We start from the raw sequence: 20,948 nt of genomic DNA, 5'->3' as shown, positions 1-20,948 counted from the left end.
GCACCGTTCCGCTGGGCACCGCCGTCTCAAGCACCGCTCCGCTGGGCCCTTCTTCTCAAGCACCGCTCCGCTTTGCCCTTCTTCTCAAGCACCGCTCTGCTTTGCCCTTCATCTCAAGCACCGCTCCGCTGGGCATCGCCGTCTCAAGTACCGCTCCGCTGGGCCCTTCTTCTCAAGCACCGCTCCACTGGGCCCTTCATCTCAAGCACCGCTCCGCTGGGCCCCGCCGTCTCAAGCACCGCTCCGCTGGGCCCTTCATCTCAAGCACCGCTCCGCTGGGCACCGCCGTCTCAAGCACCGCTCCGCTGGGCCCTTCTTCTCAAGCACCGCTCCGCTGGGCCCTTCTTCTCAAGCACCGCTCCGCTGGGCACCGCCGTCTCAAGCACCGCTCCGCTGGGCCCTTCTTCTCAAACACCGCTCCGCTGGGCCCTTCATCTCAAGCACCGCTCCGCTGGGCCCCGCCGTCTCAAGCACCGCTCCGCTGGGCCCTTCATCTCAAGCACCGCTCCGCTGGGCACCGCCGTCTCAAGCACCGCTCCGCTGGGCCCTTCTTCTCAAGCACCGCTCCGCTGGGCCCTTCATCTCAAACACCGCTCCGCTGGGCCCGCTGTCTCAAGCACCGCTCCGCTGGGCCCTTCTTCTCAAGCACCGCTCCGCTGGGCACCGCCGTCTCAAGCACCGCTCCGCTGGGCCCTTCTTCTCAAGCACCGCTCCGCTGGGCCCTTCGTCTCAAGCACCGCTCCACTGGGCCCCGCCGTCTCAAGCACCGCTCCGCTGGGCCCTTCATCTCAAGCACCGCTCCGCTGGGCACCGCCGTCTCAAGCACCGCTCCGCTGGGCCCTTCTTCTCAAGCACCGCTCCGCTGAGCCCTTCTTCTCAAGCACCGCTCCGCTGGGCACCGCCGTCTCAAGCACTGTTTATGGTTCACTGTGCCCACCATGCCTCCTCCTTGACCAGTGGAGACTGTCATCCACCTGATGGACTGTGGCTTTGCACTCCCCAGGATGGTACAGTGGGCAGCCCACCCACTGTAGAGACATTGAGAGACTGTGGCTTTGCACTCCCCAGGATGGTACAGTGGGCAGCCCACCCACTGTAGAGACATTGAGAGACTGTGGCTTTGCACTCCCCAGGATGGTACAGTGGGCAGCCCACCCACTGTAGAGACATTGAGAGACTGTGGCTTTGCACTCCCCGGATGGTACAGTGGGCATGGTGGCTCCTCGTGGATCTGGCGCCGTGGACTCATGTGGCTGTGGTGCCCCCACCTTCCCTTCCCCCTGAGGTGCCTGTAGTTTTTACATCTGATGCCCCTGCAGTGTTCTCTCCAAAGGACTCAGGTCTCCTGTGTGGGCTTTGCCCTTGTTTCTCAAAACTTTGGCCCACGGACATGATGAATTTGTAGGATGTGCAGGACTTGTTACTTCAGTTATACACTGATGTGTATATCATTTGTTTTCTTGTAAATATCTTTCATGGTTGTACGATAATTTTCAGGAGCTTTTTGGTACATAAATATTTATTCCAAATTTGATTATGTCATAGCATTTTTCAGGGGTGTTTGGGTGGTGTCACTGTGACTTGTTGCTCTGCATTGGTGTGGGGGGGGGGTCGCATATGTGTGTGCCCGTAACCTTTTGTCCTCCCCCCTCCCGTGTGTCGTAGGTGCAGTACTCACCGTTGTCGTCTGCGCCGGACTTCGTACTCGTGGTAGATGAGAAGGTAGACGAGAGCAGGTAGGATGTTTAATTCGGGTTCCATGCTGTCCTCCTTCCTCCTGGAGTGCGTAGTGGTGTGCGTTTTCCCGTTCGTAGTCTGTTTCCGCCGTGTTTTTATCGGCGGTGCTCCCGCCCCGGAAAAGGTGGCGGATTGGTGAGTTGTGATAGTGTGGGCGGTACATTGTCTGCCGCCTGGCTGTTGGCGGTGACCGCCGCGCTGTTTGTTTGTACCGCCGTGGCGGTCGGAGTGTTAAAGTGGCTGTCTGTGTTGGCGGTTCCCGCCAGGGTCAGAATTCCATTGTTTTGACCGCCAGCCTGTTGGCGGGTTGGCCGCCGCTTTAACACCGACCGCCAGGGTTAGAATCACCCCCAAAGTGACTAATGACCTCTTGCTTAGACTGATGTAAACTAATCCACACAAAGTCAGTGATTAAACATAAATATGATCTATTCAATTTGAGTTTTGTAGTGCACTTGGACCTGTTGTGCCTTAGACTTGTTGTGCACAACAGAAGCTTGGCATAATATGCTCACCAAATGAATCACTTGTGTTGAACGATTATACAGTTTGACAGACAAATAGCAAAGGAAGACTGGTTGATGATTATATGTAGTCATCATTTTGTAGCATTCCTTCTTCATAACTCTATTTGGTGGCCAGTGTCTCTTGTGCAAAAACATCTCCCTAAGACATACCGTCTGCTTGCTCATACTCCATCATCTTGCGGACCCAGCAACAATCTTCTGTGATTAGATTCAATATACTAAGAAAACGTGCTACATCATCTGATTTGATCCTGTATTCTCAATATTTGGGTTACTGTAGCAAAAATGATCATTCAAACATTTCTTAAATACCTGGTGTTATCCAGGCTTTAAAAAACTATATGAGGGTCTTCTCAGTATAGAGGATACATTTATGGCCAGTGACTTTTCAAAGAAAATGCCTGATGTTAGTGGAAGCAATCATTCCTTTTGTGGTATCTGATCATTAAGCAGTGCCCTTTGAATTAATTTAGCTGTACAGACTAAAGATGTGATGTGCCACAACACACAATTTGAATTCACACTTGGAAAACTCTTAGTGCACAAGCAGTTTTTGATCTTATAACACATTCTTTTCATCTATCAAAGCTTAGAAATAAGTCTAGAAAATTACATTAACTTCCTTCAACAGATATTTATTTCTTTAGCAAATTTACAACTTGTCAAATTACAACCCACAAGATAAAAATCAACAATTCACTATGGTCTAGAAAATCTTAAAGGGTAGGCTAGTAAATTTGGCCTATATGGTATAGTGCTCTTTCCCTAGCACTGCACTTAAGGAAACAAAAAAGACTGAACAAGACTCAATTGTTAGAAAACATTATCTTTATTTATTAAAAATAATCTTAACCAAAAGAAAATATATTTGACTTGAGCTGCCTTCTTGAAACTGTTATAACTCTGCTGTCCCATCCCTAGGGGGCACTGTAAACAGACTGTCTGTAGCCTTGGAATCATCATTAACACTCACCCAGAGTCCCTTTCTGACTCCTGTTTGCTTCCCTTTTCGATTTGGCATGCTATAGAAGAACTACATTTGTTCCCATGGACTTCAGGTCCCATAATGCACTGCCTGGTAGTTGGTAAGACCTGTAATCTTCTGTCCATTGCTTCCTATGGGAAAAGTCTGGTTGTTCCTTTATACTGGATTCTCTCCTCCAGGACTTGTGAGAGACTGAAACTGCACACAACTGTGACCTATCTTGTGCAGCTCAGCCATGTGAGTTTGCTGCTGCCTGGAACTGCTTATAAGCTGCCATTTCCTGAAGCTCCTTGTTGTGCATTAGAGTTTGATTCCTTTGTGTACCAGACCCCTTGTTGGATTACGTTCCAGTTCTGTTCCTGTTCTGCTTCTGCCTGAACCTGCTCTCTATTTCTCAGCCCTATTCCTGCTTGTTTCAGCCAGTCTGCTCCCTGTTTCTCAGCCCTGTTCCTGCTTGTTTCAGCCAGATCCCGCTCCCTGTTTTCCAGTCCTGTTCCTGCCTTGTTTCAGCCTGAACCTGCTCTCTGTTTCCTAGTCATATTTCTGTTTATTCCAGCTCCCTGTATTCCAGTCCTGTTCTTGCTTGTACCAGCCAGAGCCTGCTCTATGTTTCCCAGTCCTGTTCCTGCTTGTTCCAGCCAGAGCCTGATCCCTGATTTTCCAGTCCTGTTCCTGCCTTTGCGTCTTAGTTTGTTCCTTCTGTTTCTGTTTCTTCTTGGGTTATCGTGTCGGGTAAGTGTCCTAACAGTCCTCACCTGTGTATAAGTGTTTTCCTTTGTACTGAGGTTGGCTCCTGGTTTCCAGGAGGCAATTCCAGCCCCCATCCTTTGTCTAGTGTTGTATGTAGTCTTTAGTGCCTAACAGTGACAGTGTGCTATTGCTGTTTTCCAGGAATTGCCACTGTGTTTCCAGCTGGACCCACAAGAGCTAGTCTCGTGTCTGTAAGTACAATCCTTGTTTGTGCCGTAAGGATTCAGAGACAGAATCACTTCTACTGCCTCCTTCCTATGGGGCTTGAAGGGTGACTATCTGTAAGAGAAATCTGCACAGAAGCATTGACATTCCCTGTTGCTGTGGGAAGTTCTGAGCCCTACCCTGTGTACAACCTTAGTGATAACCCCACCGTGTTTGTCCATTACTGATCAGTTCCTTGTTTTTTCACACTAAGGTTGCTCTGCCTTCACTTTCCTGTTTTCTGTGCCTTACCATAGCTGTCCTTTCCCTGTGTATGCCTTAAGCTGCTCTTCTGCTTCGGTACACTACCTCCTTGGTAGATATTCTGTGACCTCAATGGGTGCCCCAACCAGAGTCCTGACAAGACCCGCTAGAATCCGTGACAGAAACTGGTTACTTTATCATAACTATTTTTTCCATTACAACAAGAATATAATAAATAGACCAAGCTATTCAATGAATCTCTTTGATTAAATAAGGATTTTATAACAACAAACAATATAGTCAAAATGAGGACTATGAGTTGCATCATTAATTAAGATATAATTTATTCTGTAATTACCTGTGAGTTGCCCTGAAGAAGAAATAAAGAAACTGGTAGAGTGGTGTAAAATGTATCCATTCCTTTTCTTTTAACTCAACATGGTTTACTCTTAGGCTAGCTGATTCTAAATTTCATGAGTGATAGATCAAACGTAAATTACTTTTTTGCTATAATATGAAGCCAAATGTCAACATATGTTCCTTTTGTGCTAATATTGCATACTGTTGTATATACAAAGAATCGCTAGAGGTTCTAATCATTCAGCCATATATGATACAGTCAATCGCTTCTTTTTGGTAGATACTCTGTAAGCCATTGAGATAATGGCCACAATATTTGACTGCTAAAATAAAGTAAGTTTTCTGTAGTATTGATGCCGCCATTTCACTATTGTTTTTTCCTTGAGGTGTGGTTTATCACATGGCTCTGCTGGTTTGTTCTCATATCTTTTTAATGTATACCTTCTTCCAATAATAACCTTGGAATCATTGTTTTGGTTTTCACTCTCTACAGCTATGTATGTGGTAGACTTGCACCTCATGAACGTTAACAGATGATACTTGAATAAGTGTTGTCAAATTAAAACCAAAACCACCCAAAACTGAAGTTTTTGGGTGGGATCCTATCCACAGTTTTGGAATCCTCTGGGCTATGCCCGACACCTCACAAGCAAGTGAAGGGTGGGTGTTCTTTTCAATGGGGATCTGCTCTTCAAGGCACATATACCAGCTGAGAAAAAAAAATGTTTTTTTTTTTTTACCTTTGGTCTCTTAAGAGATTATTTTTATACCTGGCCTGTTCTTGGCATTCAGTGATCACACCTGTTCTTTCAAGACTTGAGTATGTGATAGGGACATCTCTCTGTATGTTTAATTGCTTGGCTGTCCATACACAAACGTTTGTGGGTGTGATTCACAAAGATAAGATAACACTTTCATGTAAGTTTATTATTTTTGGGTATTCACAAACTACAAGTTTAATTTTACCAATAATAATTTTACAACTGCAGAGACTTCGCTGTTGGAGAGGAGAACTGGCACATTCTCCGCATGATTACAGAGTCCCTGCTGTCATAAAAATTACTATTAGTAAAATGAAATCTGTGATTTGTGAATACTACAATATAGTAAACTTACTCAAAAGTGTAAGTTTCAGTGGTGGCTGCCACTCAACAGGGGTGGTGGGGCGGAGGGTGGGGGAGGGAGGAACAGGGTGCAAAAAAAAAAAAAGAAGCTTGCCTGTGGGGGAGACGTGTTTGTCTCCTCTCAGTCCTCACCTCTTCCTGTCCCCAGGCTCCCAGCCAATCACGATGCTGCTGTCACCAGCAACAGCAGCGTTATGATTGGTCTGAGTGTCCTGCCTCCCTGCTCAGACTAGGAATGGGAGCCTCGTCATGTTCTCCACTCAGCTGTGCTATACAGCTGAGTAGAGAGCAGGCAAAGTGCGCATGTCTTTTTAGCCGGCCCAATACGGCCAGCCAAACAGACATGCACACTTTGTGTGCACATAGCCATCTTCCAGCCCCCTCCCTCCAGCCCAGGCCAGCCCTGCCCCTTCTCCCAGGAAAGGGCGGGGCTTAGCAGAGGAACTGCCCCTGGTAAGTTTACGTTTGTGAATCAGGCCCTTAAAGAGGGTCTACCCTTGCTCCAGTGGGTCCCAGTTGCTCTGTATATACATGTTCTTATTTACGGTTTACAAAGAACATCTCCCATCATGCCCCATTTCGCCATCCATATTAATCTAACACCCAAGCCAGGTGTACAAGAACCTAGAAAACGCAGGCTTAGCAAAGTACATTCTATGGCCATGCCCCCCATCTTTCGATTGTGCTGACCCAGCATATCGGCACTACTGAAAGTAAAAAAAATAATTCAATAAACTCTACAGAATATGGTTGTTTGCAAAGTGAAATCCTCTCATGCTTCACTATATTGTAGGTAGCGCAGTAGCGCAATATAGCATAAGTGCTCATTAAAAATACAATTAAAGAACTCTAGCCCTATTCTTTCACTTACATTTCCTCTTTACGTTTCCCCTTTACCGACACCTCGACGTCCTCCAATCCTTTGTCTTTCTCTTCCTTTATTTGCATCCATTCACTGTTTCATTCCACTCGTGTTTGTTAACAAATTGGTTTTAACCATCCTGTGTAGCCTTGTGCACATATGCAGCCAGTGACCTAAAATGTTCTTCCCTGTTGACGGTTATCCAGTTCCCCCTATTTCCTTTATTCTACAGACGTTGGAGCTTCTTAGCTTCCTTATGGAATTATGTTTTAACTAGTAAAAGGTGGAGATGTGGCCTAACGGCCTGAGCTCCTAGTTTTGAAACTGGGGACCCGAGTTCGAGTCTCGGCGTCCTGTGGCTTTAATCAAGTAATTTACTTTTCCAGTGCATTAAAAAACATAAAATGTGACCTTGTGTATTGCAATCTGGTGCCCAAATAAAGCCTCCTGATTCCTTAGGGCTAGGTTCACACTGGATAAAACTAAAGCAAGAAAAGGAAGGTGTCTGTTCTCGGGGTCAATCTTGGTTCGTGTGTTATATTTGACTGCACGGCCGAGAGAATCGAAACGAAGCCATTGAGCATCTGAGTGCAGGCGTGAACAGCTTCCAGTCCTCTTCATACGTCTGCGCTGACTGCGCTCCAGGGGTGGTGGAAGAGTGGAGCCAGTGGCATGCGAGATAATTCTACCTTCTATCACTATATATCTATATATATATATATATATATATATATATACATATATATATATATATATATATATCACCACAAGAAACCCAGATGTAGGAGGCAGAGGAACCCACAGAAGCACTAATAGAGTACTAACTGCCACTGTACCCAGACTCCTAGGGAATACGAAACTCCAGATAGCCAATTAACATCTTCTACTCATGACTGACGTCCATGGGTTGATGACAATCTTTTGTCCTACTGGCTCATGGCAATAGTCAGCATATTCACACATTAAATGTTCTCTTTCAGTAGAGTTACAGGGGAGAGAGAGAAAGAGAGAGAAAACAACGGGGGGGAGATTTGGGGGTATGGGGACCTAGCTCTCAGTTTGAATCTCAGTTTTTTACCTGCCTCTTTCCGTTTCAGCAGGAAAATCAGCAGGAATGTGTTAGCCTTTAGATTTTTTAACTGTAGTACAGTCCCTAACTTCGAAAACACACAGAAGGCATTGGAGATGAGCTGTCACTTGATTAACTTATGGAGCTAAGTGATGAGTGTTCAAGAAAAAAAGACATAACAAGGATGACAGCGTCTTAAGCCAGGAAAAGGGGACAAAAGTAGCAACCTGTTAAACCACCAGCCGCTGTTCTCCTCTTCGGCACAGTTTCCTTCATAGTTGTCATTATCCTTGTCCTTTGTACTGAATTTCATCCCCTTGTGGCTGGCCCACCATTCCATCTCTGGGTTGAAGCCGCCCGCAAGAGAATCTCCGGCTGTTCCTGAATAGTCACCAAACATCATCTGGTATGAACTCTAAGAGAAAGGAGAGCAAATATTTAAATGTTTAAAGCACCGTAGAGATATTACAATTTATTCACCTTTCAGGAAACCTTGATATTTGTCACGGAGAGAAGCACTTCAAGAAAAGAGCTGGAAAACACATGTACTCTAATGGAGTTCTAAAAGAAAAAAGTTGTTCCCTAAAAGTGAACAGTGAAAGAATACATATCAGCAAATCAAAAGAATAGTAAAGAGGATATGCTCCAGGAGAGGGACAAATACAAGATAGACAACATCAGACAATTCATTCAATCAAATAAGAAGCAAGCAAATAAGAGTCACTATAAAGCCAACCAATGATAAGCAATGGGTGGGCTGTAAGCACTTGATAAGCCCACAATAGGTCTCAGATTGTACTGTGTGGTATGTGACACCTAAAAAGCTAGAACACTAATGTACAGGGTATTTAAATGGTTCAAGTGAGAAGTATAATGTTCTGAGCCACAGACTGTAAGTGACTAGAAGAAGAGGCACAGTTTTGCAAAGAATACATAAAATAAAAAACAAACATGTCAAAATAATTTTATTAACTTGATTTGTAAATGAAAGTTCATTGCCAAATATGATCCTTCGATTGCGTACAGAGGTTGAAGGTATAGGAAGAAATCCCAACTCTGTCGGCTAAAAACAGAAGCCCAATTGAAGTAGGTGTAGCTTTAATTTTAAGTTAGTTAGTACTCATCAAAGGGCCACAGTCACCATATATGGTTGAAATCCGGATTGAACCTGACTAATGTGCACTTTGATCAACTCATTAATTTGGGTGCCATCAGCATGAGACATTAAATTGTCCTAAAAGACTTTATTAGTGAAGCAAAAGAAGTGATGCAGACGTGACCAGTGGTAGGATTAAGTGACAATGCATCTGGGACCCCACACGGAAAAGGTTTGAAGGATGACTGAAAAGGAATAAGCTTAATAGCTTTGAGCCTTTTAATAAGACATTGCCTACGCTAGGGTAGAACCTGCCCTAAATACCCTGTTGTTACAGACTAAGGCAGCGAATCTCATGAGACGCCGTGTCAAGAACAGCACTGCGAAGATGTTCAGATTAATGCTGGCAAGGCCAAACTGGTGTAGTGAAGACCATTTATGACCTGTTTCCTTCAGCTTGATGGTCACCTTGTAGAGGACAGAAATATGTGCAAAAATATAGATCCCAATATTTCAGACTTTTCTATCAAAAGGGCATTCTATTTGTAGTTGGACTGAAGTTTCAGCATGTTGCTTTTCCTATGGTGGCAACTGACAGAAAGCACTAACCATGCAATGATGATTGTTTCTGCACTTTTCCATACCCACAATCAAGTTCACAGTAATAGTATGTTGCCCAAACTCAGATTGAAGGAAAGTGGAATTGGATAAGAAATGAAAAAAGACTCTGAATGTCACCACTCTGACTCCATGGTTTATAGTGGACATCTAAAGACAAGATGAATATTGCTAGTACCTAATCACTTTACTGAGTCATCAATTGCTTTCTATGAAATTTATGTATCTCAAAAATATCTTTATGATTTAGACTCTCTCTTTTGAAGTGGAACACTATGTTCATGCAAACTGAAACATAAACAATAACTTTGTAATTATTGTAACCCTTGTCATAAGTACACTTCCTTATATCACAAAGGATCTACCTTCTTAATTGTATGTACACACTCTCTGGTGCTGGCATACATTTAAGATAGTCTTTTACAAACTGTAGCATATCAAACATTCATCAGAACCACATAATCCACATTGTCATAGAACCCAGAAGTGAGGAAACCTATCTAACTGATGAGTTATAGGTTGTCTGAAGTAGATGACTTTATTGTAGAAGAACAGTCCCATGTGATTCTTTTGTCCTGACTTGCTGGAAGGGCTGTACTAGAGTGAATGTAGATTTGTTGAAATTTACCCTTGTGTCCAGTCCCTGTATAAGATGGAATGTTTTTTCAGTATCTTGTCCCACCTTCTGATGAGCATGTTATGACCAACCAATCACATGGCTGTGAGAAACTGAGTATCCTTTAACTCCATAGGAAAGCTATCACCCTGCCCATTGTTAGAAAATGAGTCTCTAGGTGGCAGAGGGGTGAACCCGGTCCAAGTAGGGATCATAATCCTGGTCAGGCTAAGTCAGTTACACTTCCTAAATTAACCTTTGCTCATTCTCTGGTAGCTTGCCATAGAACAGCCAGGCTTAACTTAAAAGTATACCAGTTTAGAAAATAGAGAGTATTCATGTGAGTAAAACAAGGCCAAAACAACGATAATCCAATAAGTAGATCCTGAGATATGAAATTTTAAAGATTTAGGTGAAAGTAGCAAATAAAAGTGCAATGCGCCATATGTGGTTATCCGGTTACGCCGGACCGGGACAAAGTCAAGAGTTCAGACTGACCACGATTGAGCACGACCAGATAAAGGACCCACTTAGACCTGCTGAACATAGTACCTTAAATCCTGGTGTGCGGTCTGCGTGGCATTGCTTTGCAAGGCTTTGCAGCGGTTCTAGTGAGGACCACAGAAGGCAAGAACCTTAGACTCACTTCCAAGACCCCTAGACTGTGGTGGTACCACTTGGCAGGGCAGACAGTGATGGCAGAGCCCAGGTGTAGGAGCAGGTTGGTTGGAAGTCTTGTGTGTCCCTGGGACCTTAGAAAACAGGAGGCCAGTCAGCTGGCCCTTGGAGTCACTCTGGGTTTGGGTTATAGAGATGCAGGTCCAGTCCTCTCTTCCAGGCAAGAGGGTAGCAGAAACAGGTGATCACAGCAAAGCAAGAGTCCAGCAAAGTAGCAGTCCCGCAGAGTGGCAGTCCTCTCAGCAGCAGACAGTCCTTCTTCCTGGCAGAGTATCCACAGGTCCAGAAGTGTACTGAAGTGATGGTGTCTGAAGTCCAGTATTTATACTTTGGTGCCCTGGATCCGGAAGGCGGGAGAAGGTTCTAGAGGAATGCCTTTGAAGTGCACAGATGCCCTGTCTCACTATTTTGGCGCCAAGCTGGCTTGAGTAACAGTGCAGGATCATTAGGCCCTATTGTGGGAGGATGGGACAAGCCTATTCAGGTATACGTGGGGCAGTGCTAAGCGCCACTATCCATCAAGCCAGTTAGTGGCTTATTAAGGCCCATAAAGTCACACCTAATTGCCCATTGCATGTGGACTTCTAAAGGGAATGCACAAGGCCCAGCTGTCACCCACCCCAGATGTGTATTGGAGACAGGCTACAGGCACAAAGGACTTAAGAGCAGGAAAGTGCCACCTTTCTAAAAGTGGCATTTTCAAAACTGTATTAATAAATCCAACCTTACAATTAAATAGGAAATATCATTCCAGTTCTATAGGTACTACACATGACAGGTCTACCATTCCCAAACAGGAATTACAGCTTATTAAATGTAATGAGTAATCCCTAATGTTATCCTATGAGAGGGGTAGACTTCACAGTAGTGAAAAATGAATTTAGGAGTTTTCCACTACCAGCACTTGTAAAACTAAAAAGTATATGTCCTGCCTTTCGTTTAAAGAACACCCTGCCCTATTAGCTTCCTAGAGCCTACCTTAGTGGTGTCTGATGTTTAATAAAAGAGGAGTTTAAGGCTTGGCAAGGGGTTGTAAATGCCAAGCCGGCAAGGCAGTGAAACTGCACATACAAGCCCTGTAGTGGCAGGCCTGAGACATGTTTAAAGTGGGTGGCACAATCAGTATATTAAATATGGCAATTGTGGATACACCAATGTTACCATGTTTTAAGATAGTAAACACATGCACTTTAGCACTGGCTAGCAGTGGTAATGCGCCAAGAGTCCTAAGGCCAACAAAAACAGATCACCAAAAAGTGGAGGGAAAAGACAAAAAGTAACCCTGAAGAAAGGGCCATTTCCAAAAGCCATGCACATTGTAAATACACAACGGCCTGGTTTAATCCAAATGACAGACTTTGTAGTGGTAATGATTTTGAAGCATAGCAGTTTCCAGGTGTTCTGATAATATGTTTGTGAATATATTCTTCCTGTATTTCTGTGATGCACAATCTATGTTTTTTTTCTTAATATGAAAGTACTATAACGTGTAATTCTTATAGGAAAGAAATAAGGAAATGTGAAATCAATATGCTGTAATGTAAGCAATGTTAATTTTGATAATAACTTGTTTGTATTTAGGAAACTCATCCAATCAAGTTTTATTCATTTTATTTAAGATATTCTGGCTGTTCTCTGGAATTGCAGTCATGACGAAGATGGATGGTTGGCTGTTTCACATTTTTATTTTTATTTGCTGCAGGTAAAGGCAAGCATTCACAAAGCCAGTAGGTCTTGCCCGTGCAAGAGGTATTAGCTGTGTCAATGTGTTTTAGCCATGTTGATAACCAGCGAGGCTGGTGTTCAACATGGCTAAAAGTTAGTGGCATGGAGGAGAGTGCATTGGAATGCCATAAAGTGGAATAGTGAAAAGTGGAGTAGAGTGTTGTAGAGTGGAGTTGTAGAGAGTGTTGTATATTGGAATGGTACAATGTGGAGATGCGCAGAGTGGCATAAAGTAGAGTTGACAAGTGTAAGATGCATTGGAGTAGAGTGTTGCACAGTACAGTGACATTGAGTGCAGTGGCATTGAATACAGCGGCATACAATGCAGCTTCATAGAAACAGTGGTTTAGTTTAGAGTGGTGTATAGCAGAGTGCAATGGGGTAGAGTGGAGTGGTGCAGAGTGGAGTGGTGTAAAGTTGAGTGATGTAGAGGGCAGTGGCACAGGGTAGAGTCAAGTGGCATAAAGGGCAGTGGCACAGCGTGGTGCAGAATAATTAGCATAGAGTGGATCAAAGTAGAGTACAGTGCCATAGAGTGCAGAAGCACAGAGTGCAGTGGAGTTGAGTGATGCAGAAGGCAGTGGCACAGGGTAAAATCAAGATACGTAGAGTGCAGAGGTGAAAAGTGTAGAGTAGAGTTGAGTGGCATAGAGTGCAGTGGCTCAGAGTGGTGCAGAGTAGAGTATAGTGCCATAAAGTGCAGTGGCATAGAGTGCAGTGGTGTGGAATGGAGTAGTGCAGAGTAGAGTGGCGTAGAATTCAGTGGCGGAGAGTGGAGTGTTGCAGACTAGAGTGTCTGAGTGCAGTGGTGTAAAGTGCTGCAGTTGTGTTAAGTGCATTAGCATAGAGAGCAGTGGTTAAGTGCAGACAAGCATAGAGTGGAGTGGTGTAGAGTGCAGTTGCATAGAGTAGATTGTTTCAGAGTAGAGTGAAGTGGCACAGAGCAGAGTGGTGCAGGGTAGAGTGGCATACAGTGTAATGGCGTAGAGTGATGTGGTGCAGTGTAGATTAGAGTGGCTTACAGTGGAATGGATAGGATGCAGGGGCATAGAGTTGAGTGTATCAGAGTAAAGTGCATTAGCGTAAAGTGTATTGACATAGAGTGCAGTGGCATAGAGTATAGTGGCGTAGAGTGAAGTTGTGCATAGCAGATTGGTGTGGTCTAGACTAGAGTGGTGTAGAGTGCATTGGCAAAGAGTGCAGTGGTGTAGAGTAGAGTGGTGAAGATGGGATTGGGTAGAGTAGAGGGGCGTAGCATGAAGTGGCATAGAGTGCAGTGGCACAGAGTGGAGTGGAGCAGAGTGCAGTGACGTGGGGTGGAGTAAAGTGGAGAGGCGCAGAGTAGAGTGCAGTGGTGTAGAGTGGTGCAGAGTAGAGTAGAGTGGCCTAGAGTGGAGTGGTGTGGTAGCACACTCCCATTGTAGACAACACATTTTCAGTTGAAATGGCCATTACATGTGCACAGACATACAGTACTAATAAAACTGTACAGTGCACAAACGAAAATATGTAGAAATTGCAACACCTAATTTACTGATTTGTTTTTATCATATTAACATATTTGTTTCCAACACCCTTCAGAAATAACAAAAATATGCTTAATTTGTGCTATCAGAATTCTGATATATTCTGAAATGCTTCCACAGGTCATTTAAATGTTGTTATGTGATAAGTGTTATGTGCTAAAAAACACTCTTTCTTACCCCCAGTATCCAGAAAAATTGTCACATAAATCCTCTCAATTTGAAATCATAGAAAGAAAAGTAAACAAGCACCCTTGGAAGAAAGCACCTGACATTTGACCTTGGTCTTTAAATACACAACAAATGTAACAAGATAATATCAATATTTAAAGGCCTGCTAACAGAAAGCGAGTTTGTGGAAGAATACAGAAAACATGATTTAGGCAACAGGAGGGACAAATTGAACCTGGAGAGCCTAAAGCAAATAAAGCTAGCAAATGGAAAGTCAGAAAGTGTGAGTTATAAACCACAAATCCAATTGTAATCAACAAGTGCTCCTAGGTCAATTTCTAAATGTTCCCAAGATGTCTTTAGCAAACCAGACATCTGTGCTGTCTGGTAGGCTGCAACCTAAAAAGGAGATCTAGCTGGGTAGAGAGGTAATATGATTGTTTTGAACTTCTTATATGTGAAATATTTGTATTGTTGCTGTAATAAAGGTGGTGCAGATATTATATGCCTCAGTGTCTTTATTTAAATTTTAATTTTCTGGTCAAAGTGTTATGAAAGTCCCCACCTTCAGCTGTGATGAGTACTGCCACCATCAGCACAAATCCTTCTTTATGTTTTTTCTTTTGAGGAGTTTTTCTGGTTGGATATCAGAATATTGAGTTCCGATATATATGCGCCTACAAGAATATCGACTACAGAATATCTACTATGATATTACAGTCAAGGAAAATATAAACAGATAAGTGTAGATTTACTGTTCTTAAGTACACATCTACTCGGTTGGCCAATAGAGAATTAAGAGTTAATCTACACTTACGTATATATATTTTGCTTGAAAATATAATGGTAGTTCATATTCTGCAGTCTATAGTCTTGCCGATTTTGAATACTTGATAGTGTGAAAGAACACCAGTTTCACAATACTTTTTTCAGACAAAGGTCCATTGTGGTGCTTAAATTTAATTCATTTTTTTTTTAAAGAAAAACTATATTTTACCTTGCATGAGCATGTTTTCTGTAAGAGAATATTTAGAAAAATGAAATTAATATTATTATTTTTAAATATGCTCTGCGATACTGTACAAAGACAGAGATATTCTCCTGTTTATGCATATAATATGAAAGAAAATACTGTGAGACAACGTATGTTCGAAACCACTCATCAGTGCTGGTGTAAGCTTTGGGGACCTAAGTATATAAGAGGAGTGCATTTGGAATGAATTAGTGTCAAAGGCCATTGCACACCAGAGGTAAATGACAGTGCTCATTACTGATGCTGCTTAGTAATCAATGATTACCAGGACCTGGAGAAAAGGTCTCTCATTCTCCATCATCAATAGTAGCTAAGATCCTGATTTAAATCCTGGTGGATTTGGTTCTACCGCCACTTTTCCATCACTAAATGTGTCCGCATAATATGTGGTCTACCTGCTCTATTTAGATGCTGGCAGGTCTACGGATGACAGTCCGGCTGCATTCCACTATCTCTGCCAGAATTTTCCACTCGCCTCAACAGCCTAACAGGGAAAAGCTGCTGTCGGAGGGAGTACAGCCAAAATTTCTACTGGTCCAATCACGATGTGCTTTCCCATCTACGTAACTGTGGCGGAAAAACCTCCAAACCTGCATTGGCTGTTTCAAAGGTATATTACGGTAGAAACGTACCTTTTCTATTTTTTTTACATCTGTTTTCATCATAAAACTGATCGTCCAAGTCCTTCCTTTGCTGCTGCTACTTTGCCACGAAACAAATCAACCCTATCGTCACCGGAATCGAAGGTAAGCTTTTTTTTCATTTCTTGTCATTTGAATTGTCTGTTTACATTTGCTTTGCACCCGTGCATTTCCAAGAATATCCTACAAGCAATTTCCTACTAATGTGTAATGCATATATGTATAATGTTGTTGGTTAAGAAATTTAAAGAAACACACCTGTATTTATGTTTATTTTTATTTTTTGGCAAGATTTGTGCAAGTTACCATTATGATAATGGACATTTTAATTTTTTTTACATAAAACAAAATACGTAATGTGTTCATACAGGTGTGAACAATTATTTATTGTAAACTGACAAATTATAAACAGATGCCTTACACATTTTTTGAATATTTTAAATTTAACATAATTCAGTAATAGCACTAGACAAGGTAAAACGTTTTTCAAAATGAATGTCACATCAAAGTTATGTCTAAACTTAAATCATAATCCATGTAACATTTCCCCTTGTCTATTGCTTTTGCTGCATTTTATCAAATTCAATTGTATTTTTATTTTTAATGTGTAATGCAATGTGTTTTTCACTTATTGAGTTAAAATAAGCACATCTGTACTACATTTAAAAATAAAAATATCAATTGTATTTTTTGGTGTAGGTGTCCACTATCATGATGAATGCTTGACCAAAATTTAAATGTCCACTAATTATTTTTTTTCTAATCTTTGTAGTGTACACAGATCATTTAAAAAATACTTTATATTAACTGTCATAAATGTAAGTAAGAATATGTATCTCACATTTTCATCAATAACATTTTTAAAAACAATGAATTGTACATGAATAATAATGGAAGGCCAAACTTTATGAAAGTAAGAGCCATATGTACGAACACATTTTCCCATTGACACAGAATGGGAAAAACCCTTTGCTACATATGGCCCTAAATCTTTTAAATAATACATGACATACTTCTCTCACGTAAATTTATTTTGCAATGAAAAAATAACAGGAATAAAGAAATTGAATAAACAATAATTTCTGGTGTTTTTGCCTATAACTTGCCTCCTACAGCTAGTCCAAGGGTTAGCTCCTCAGTAAGGAGCATCTATTGGTCACATGGCAGGCATCTCAAGGCTTTTTCTTGGAAGGGTGGCTCCGGGTTTGGTAGGGGTCAAGGACAGGTAAGATAAGAATTGGGAAGGAGGAGCAAGGATAGGAGGGGTGGGAGAGTATTGGCTAGTTGAGGTAGAGGGAGCTGGAGTGACTGATGTGGTTGTGTCTGTATGTTTGGCAGTTGCATGTGGATTTGGTGTTTGTTGTGCATGTTTAGACAAGTGTTGTTTTGCTGGTGTGTGATATTCAGGTAAATGTGAGTGTTTGCTTTTGGTTGGTGTTGTTTTGTGTCGGTGTGCTTTTGTGTGAGTGTGTTGGTTTAGATGAGTGTGTTGTGGTGGCTGGTGTACCTGTGCTGCTTGTGGGTGTGGTGGTTGTGGGTGTAGTGGTGGTTGTGGTGCTAGTGGGTGTGGTGGTGGCTGTGGTGCTTGTAGGTGTGCTAGTGGTTGTGGTGCATGTGGGTGTGGCATGGTTGTCATACTTGTGGGTGTGGTTGTGGTGCTTGTGGTGGTGGGTGAGGTGGTGTTTGTGGTGCTTGTGGATGTTGTGCCTATGTTGCCTTTATGTGTAGCCTCAATAGTGTGTGTATGTTGTTTGTGTGTCTTTTTGTGTTTCTTTGTTTTTATGTGTGTGTGTGTGATTGTGCTGCTTGTGTCTGTTGGAGTTGATGCCTGCAAAGAAGTGAGTGTGCTTGGGATTGGGTTGGGAGTTGGGATTTGGGTTGAGGAAATTACCTGAGTTGAAGAGAACGATAGGCATGTTGGGTGGCTGCGGTGATTGAGGAGGCTGCTATTTTTGCAAGCAATCTCTGCATGGCAGACGTTGAACTGTGAATGGCATCCAGGAATGCAACCATTAGTTGCATTTGGCAGCTGACCCCACGGATGCCATTCATTATCACTGTCCTACAGAGATGCAGTGTAGGAGGTCAATAGCCTCCTCACTCAGTGCAGCCGGGGTGACAGGGGCAGGGGTGCAATTTCTACAGTAAAGGAGACCCTAGCCCCTTTAGGAGGGTGGGTTTGCCCAACGGGGGGGGTGGAGCAAGAGGGAGGATGGAGAGGTGTCTCTGTGTGGTGGACATGGATGAGGTCTCAACAGTTCCAGTAGGGTCCCCCACCACTAGGGACTGGTCACTTGTGGAGGCCTCTGATGACGATGACAATGTTGTGGCCTCCGTTCCAGTCTCCTCACCCTCCATGTCACTGTATCCATTGGTGTCCAATGTTTCTCCCCCCGAAACACAGTAGCCAGCTGCTTCCCTGCCTTCTTAGCCAGTGTCTCCCTTGTCTGCCCTTGATGATGCTGTAAAGACTTATACAATAGAGTTATTGTATCTGTGTAAATATAACTGATCATACTTTAATTGACTTAAGTATTTTTTTACAAGTTCAAAATAGTTTTTTCTATCCTTTACTGAAGTTGCTTAATAATGTATCATGACCAATGTATTTATTTATGCTGTTGAAGAAATCTAGAAAATACATTTTATCAATTTTTAAATTACTTCTATAGCATACGTAAATACATAGGACTTGATACAATTTCAATACACTTTAGTACAGAGAAAAATATTTAAAAGATGTTCTCTGAAATATCTTCATTTAATGATATTTTAAAAACAATGTAAGCATTCTTAAAAATAAAAATCAGGCTTTCAGGTTAGTCAAATATTGGTAAAACATTACAGTTTAACACACATTGATTCATATGAAATTAAAAAGGAAAAGGATATTCAAAATAAAATTTCCCAAATTTAAAATTTTTACTTTGATACATTTACAAAATATCGTAATGAGTCATTTTCTGTGCTTGATTTGGATTTTTGCGACAGAGCATTCCATCTTCAAAAGTTCTTTTAAGGAATCAACGTTTCCTCATTAAAGATATTTCAACTGAATATAACAAAGGACATTTAATACTGGGTTTTTGCTACTTGTTACTGTGTCACAAATGTGTTCACATTCCTGTCAGCTATTTAGATTAAAGTATGCCCATAAAATACATTTTTCTAAAAACAGACTAACTTACATGCACATTTGTGAATGAGTACGACATCATGGAAACTTGTCACATTTAACATGAATTGACATTTTCATCATTAAAACCATATTTTAATATGTTAATATTCACATTTTAAACCATTTATTGTAATGTTTTTGGACATTTTAGCTCACATATGTGATACTGATTGTTCAAAATACTGAATCACAATTGTGAATTTCGAAACATCCACTCTATCATTGGTGCATTTGATGCTATGTCACTTGTAATAGGAGGAATGAAGCAACCTTCACAATTGTGATGGAGTATCACACCTGACACAAAATAGATGTTTGCCTTGTTTGGTGCATCAGTCCCTTATAAAATGTCACAAAAGAATGTTACATTTAATTTAAGTATGCATGTGTCTGCGCAAAACAGTCCTTTGTAATGGAAAACATATAATGGTATCCTTTTAAACAGATCATTGCAATAAACTACATCATGATAAACCTTCTGCAAAACTTACATCTTCAAGAACAATTCTTGTATGTTGGTCATTTGTCACTCTTAATGTGGAAGCCAAACTTTGTTGCTTTAACAAAAATTAACTATTTGAAGAGAAATTTAAAAAGTAAATTTACCCCCTTCATGCTGCAGTCTGGCCTTCAACTGCCCATCAAGGTGGGGATAGGCCACTGCAAGTATGTGGGCCATTGGGGGGAGGTCCATGGTGCAGTGCACTTGCTTCCCATGTTGGGAGAACTGGCTGAGATGGACTTCAGCAGACTTTTTGGTCCAGCGTCGTGGTTCCTCCCAACGTTTCTGCAGTGAATGCTGCAACATCGTAGACCCCCTGGGTCTGCACCTTTTTGGCGATGGACTTCCAGATCTCCCTTTTCTAATGGGAGCTGACCTGTATGGATACAAAAAACGAAAGAGCTAAAACTGTTAGTGACTTCTTTTTTTTTTTTTTTTATGTAACACAAATTTGACATGTGTTTGTATTAATTGTACAAAATAAAAATAAAACACACATTTATAGTAACATGTTGAGTAACCTTATTCCTTGTTATGTCTTTTTTTTAACTAGTCTTTTTTTTACATCATCTAGGCTGAGTCATTTATTAAAATCTCTAAAAGTTACAGTTTTTTGGTATGTAAATATATATATGTTAATTCAAGTAATAAATATAGGTTCATGTTTGAATTAACATTTTTCAATTCTTCAAAAAATGTAAAAAGATTATTCAAAATACATATATAGCGAACTACATACCAAAAAAAATTAAATCCATCAAACACACACATACTAATGTTGTAGTTTTGTATATTTAAAATGTGTTTAATACACACCATAATTTCCTATCTAATTAGAAATACGCAGAACTATCATTTAAATCACTACACTTCAGTCAAAAACTAAACAAGACATTCTAGCCTCTGCTTTAAAAAAAAATTAAAGTTACTCAAAATTACATTTTAAAAATGTACCTGTTCCTTGTGTGAGCCATACAGGTTGCTGGACAGGGCCAGATCCCTATGAGTCAACATCTCCAGTTCCTCTGGTGAAACTTTTGGGGTCCTGACTCCTGATTTACCAGGCAGTGTGCACACAGTCCAGAGTCTGTAAACAGCAGCAAACGTTGAGGAGGTGTTGGCACTGTTAGGAGGCAAGCAAACCTTTTTTTGGAGTCTGCGTACATGTACATGACGTGCAAGCCCGTCAATGCAAACGGACACTTCCATTGGCTTTGTATGTTGCTTTCACACATGTTAGCCTATGGCTGTATTCGTTGTCCAGTTGCATTCCCACTGGCTGGTCAACTTTCACCAACTTCCATCTACTTCCAAATGCACTGACAGTGAGGTCAGGTGTCCGCCA

General features: G+C 41.8%; 1 protein-coding gene across 1 annotated transcript in view; it reads right to left on the bottom strand.

Annotated features, from left to right (window-relative positions):
• Positions 1-20,948, bottom strand: part of FGL1 (fibrinogen like 1) — a 251,440-nt gene that overhangs the window by 19,588 nt on the left and 210,904 nt on the right. The window contains exon 7 of the mRNA XM_069200364.1: positions 8,050-8,237. Coding sequence (XP_069056465.1) covers positions 8,050-8,237 — 188 coding nt within the window. The remainder of the gene's footprint in view (positions 1-8,049; positions 8,238-20,948) is intronic.

This window comes from Pleurodeles waltl, chromosome 1_2, assembly GCF_031143425.1.
Source record: "Pleurodeles waltl isolate 20211129_DDA chromosome 1_2, aPleWal1.hap1.20221129, whole genome shotgun sequence".
NCBI lineage: Eukaryota > Metazoa > Chordata > Amphibia > Caudata > Salamandridae > Pleurodeles > Pleurodeles waltl.
This window is presented reverse-complemented; position numbering and strand designations above follow the sequence as displayed.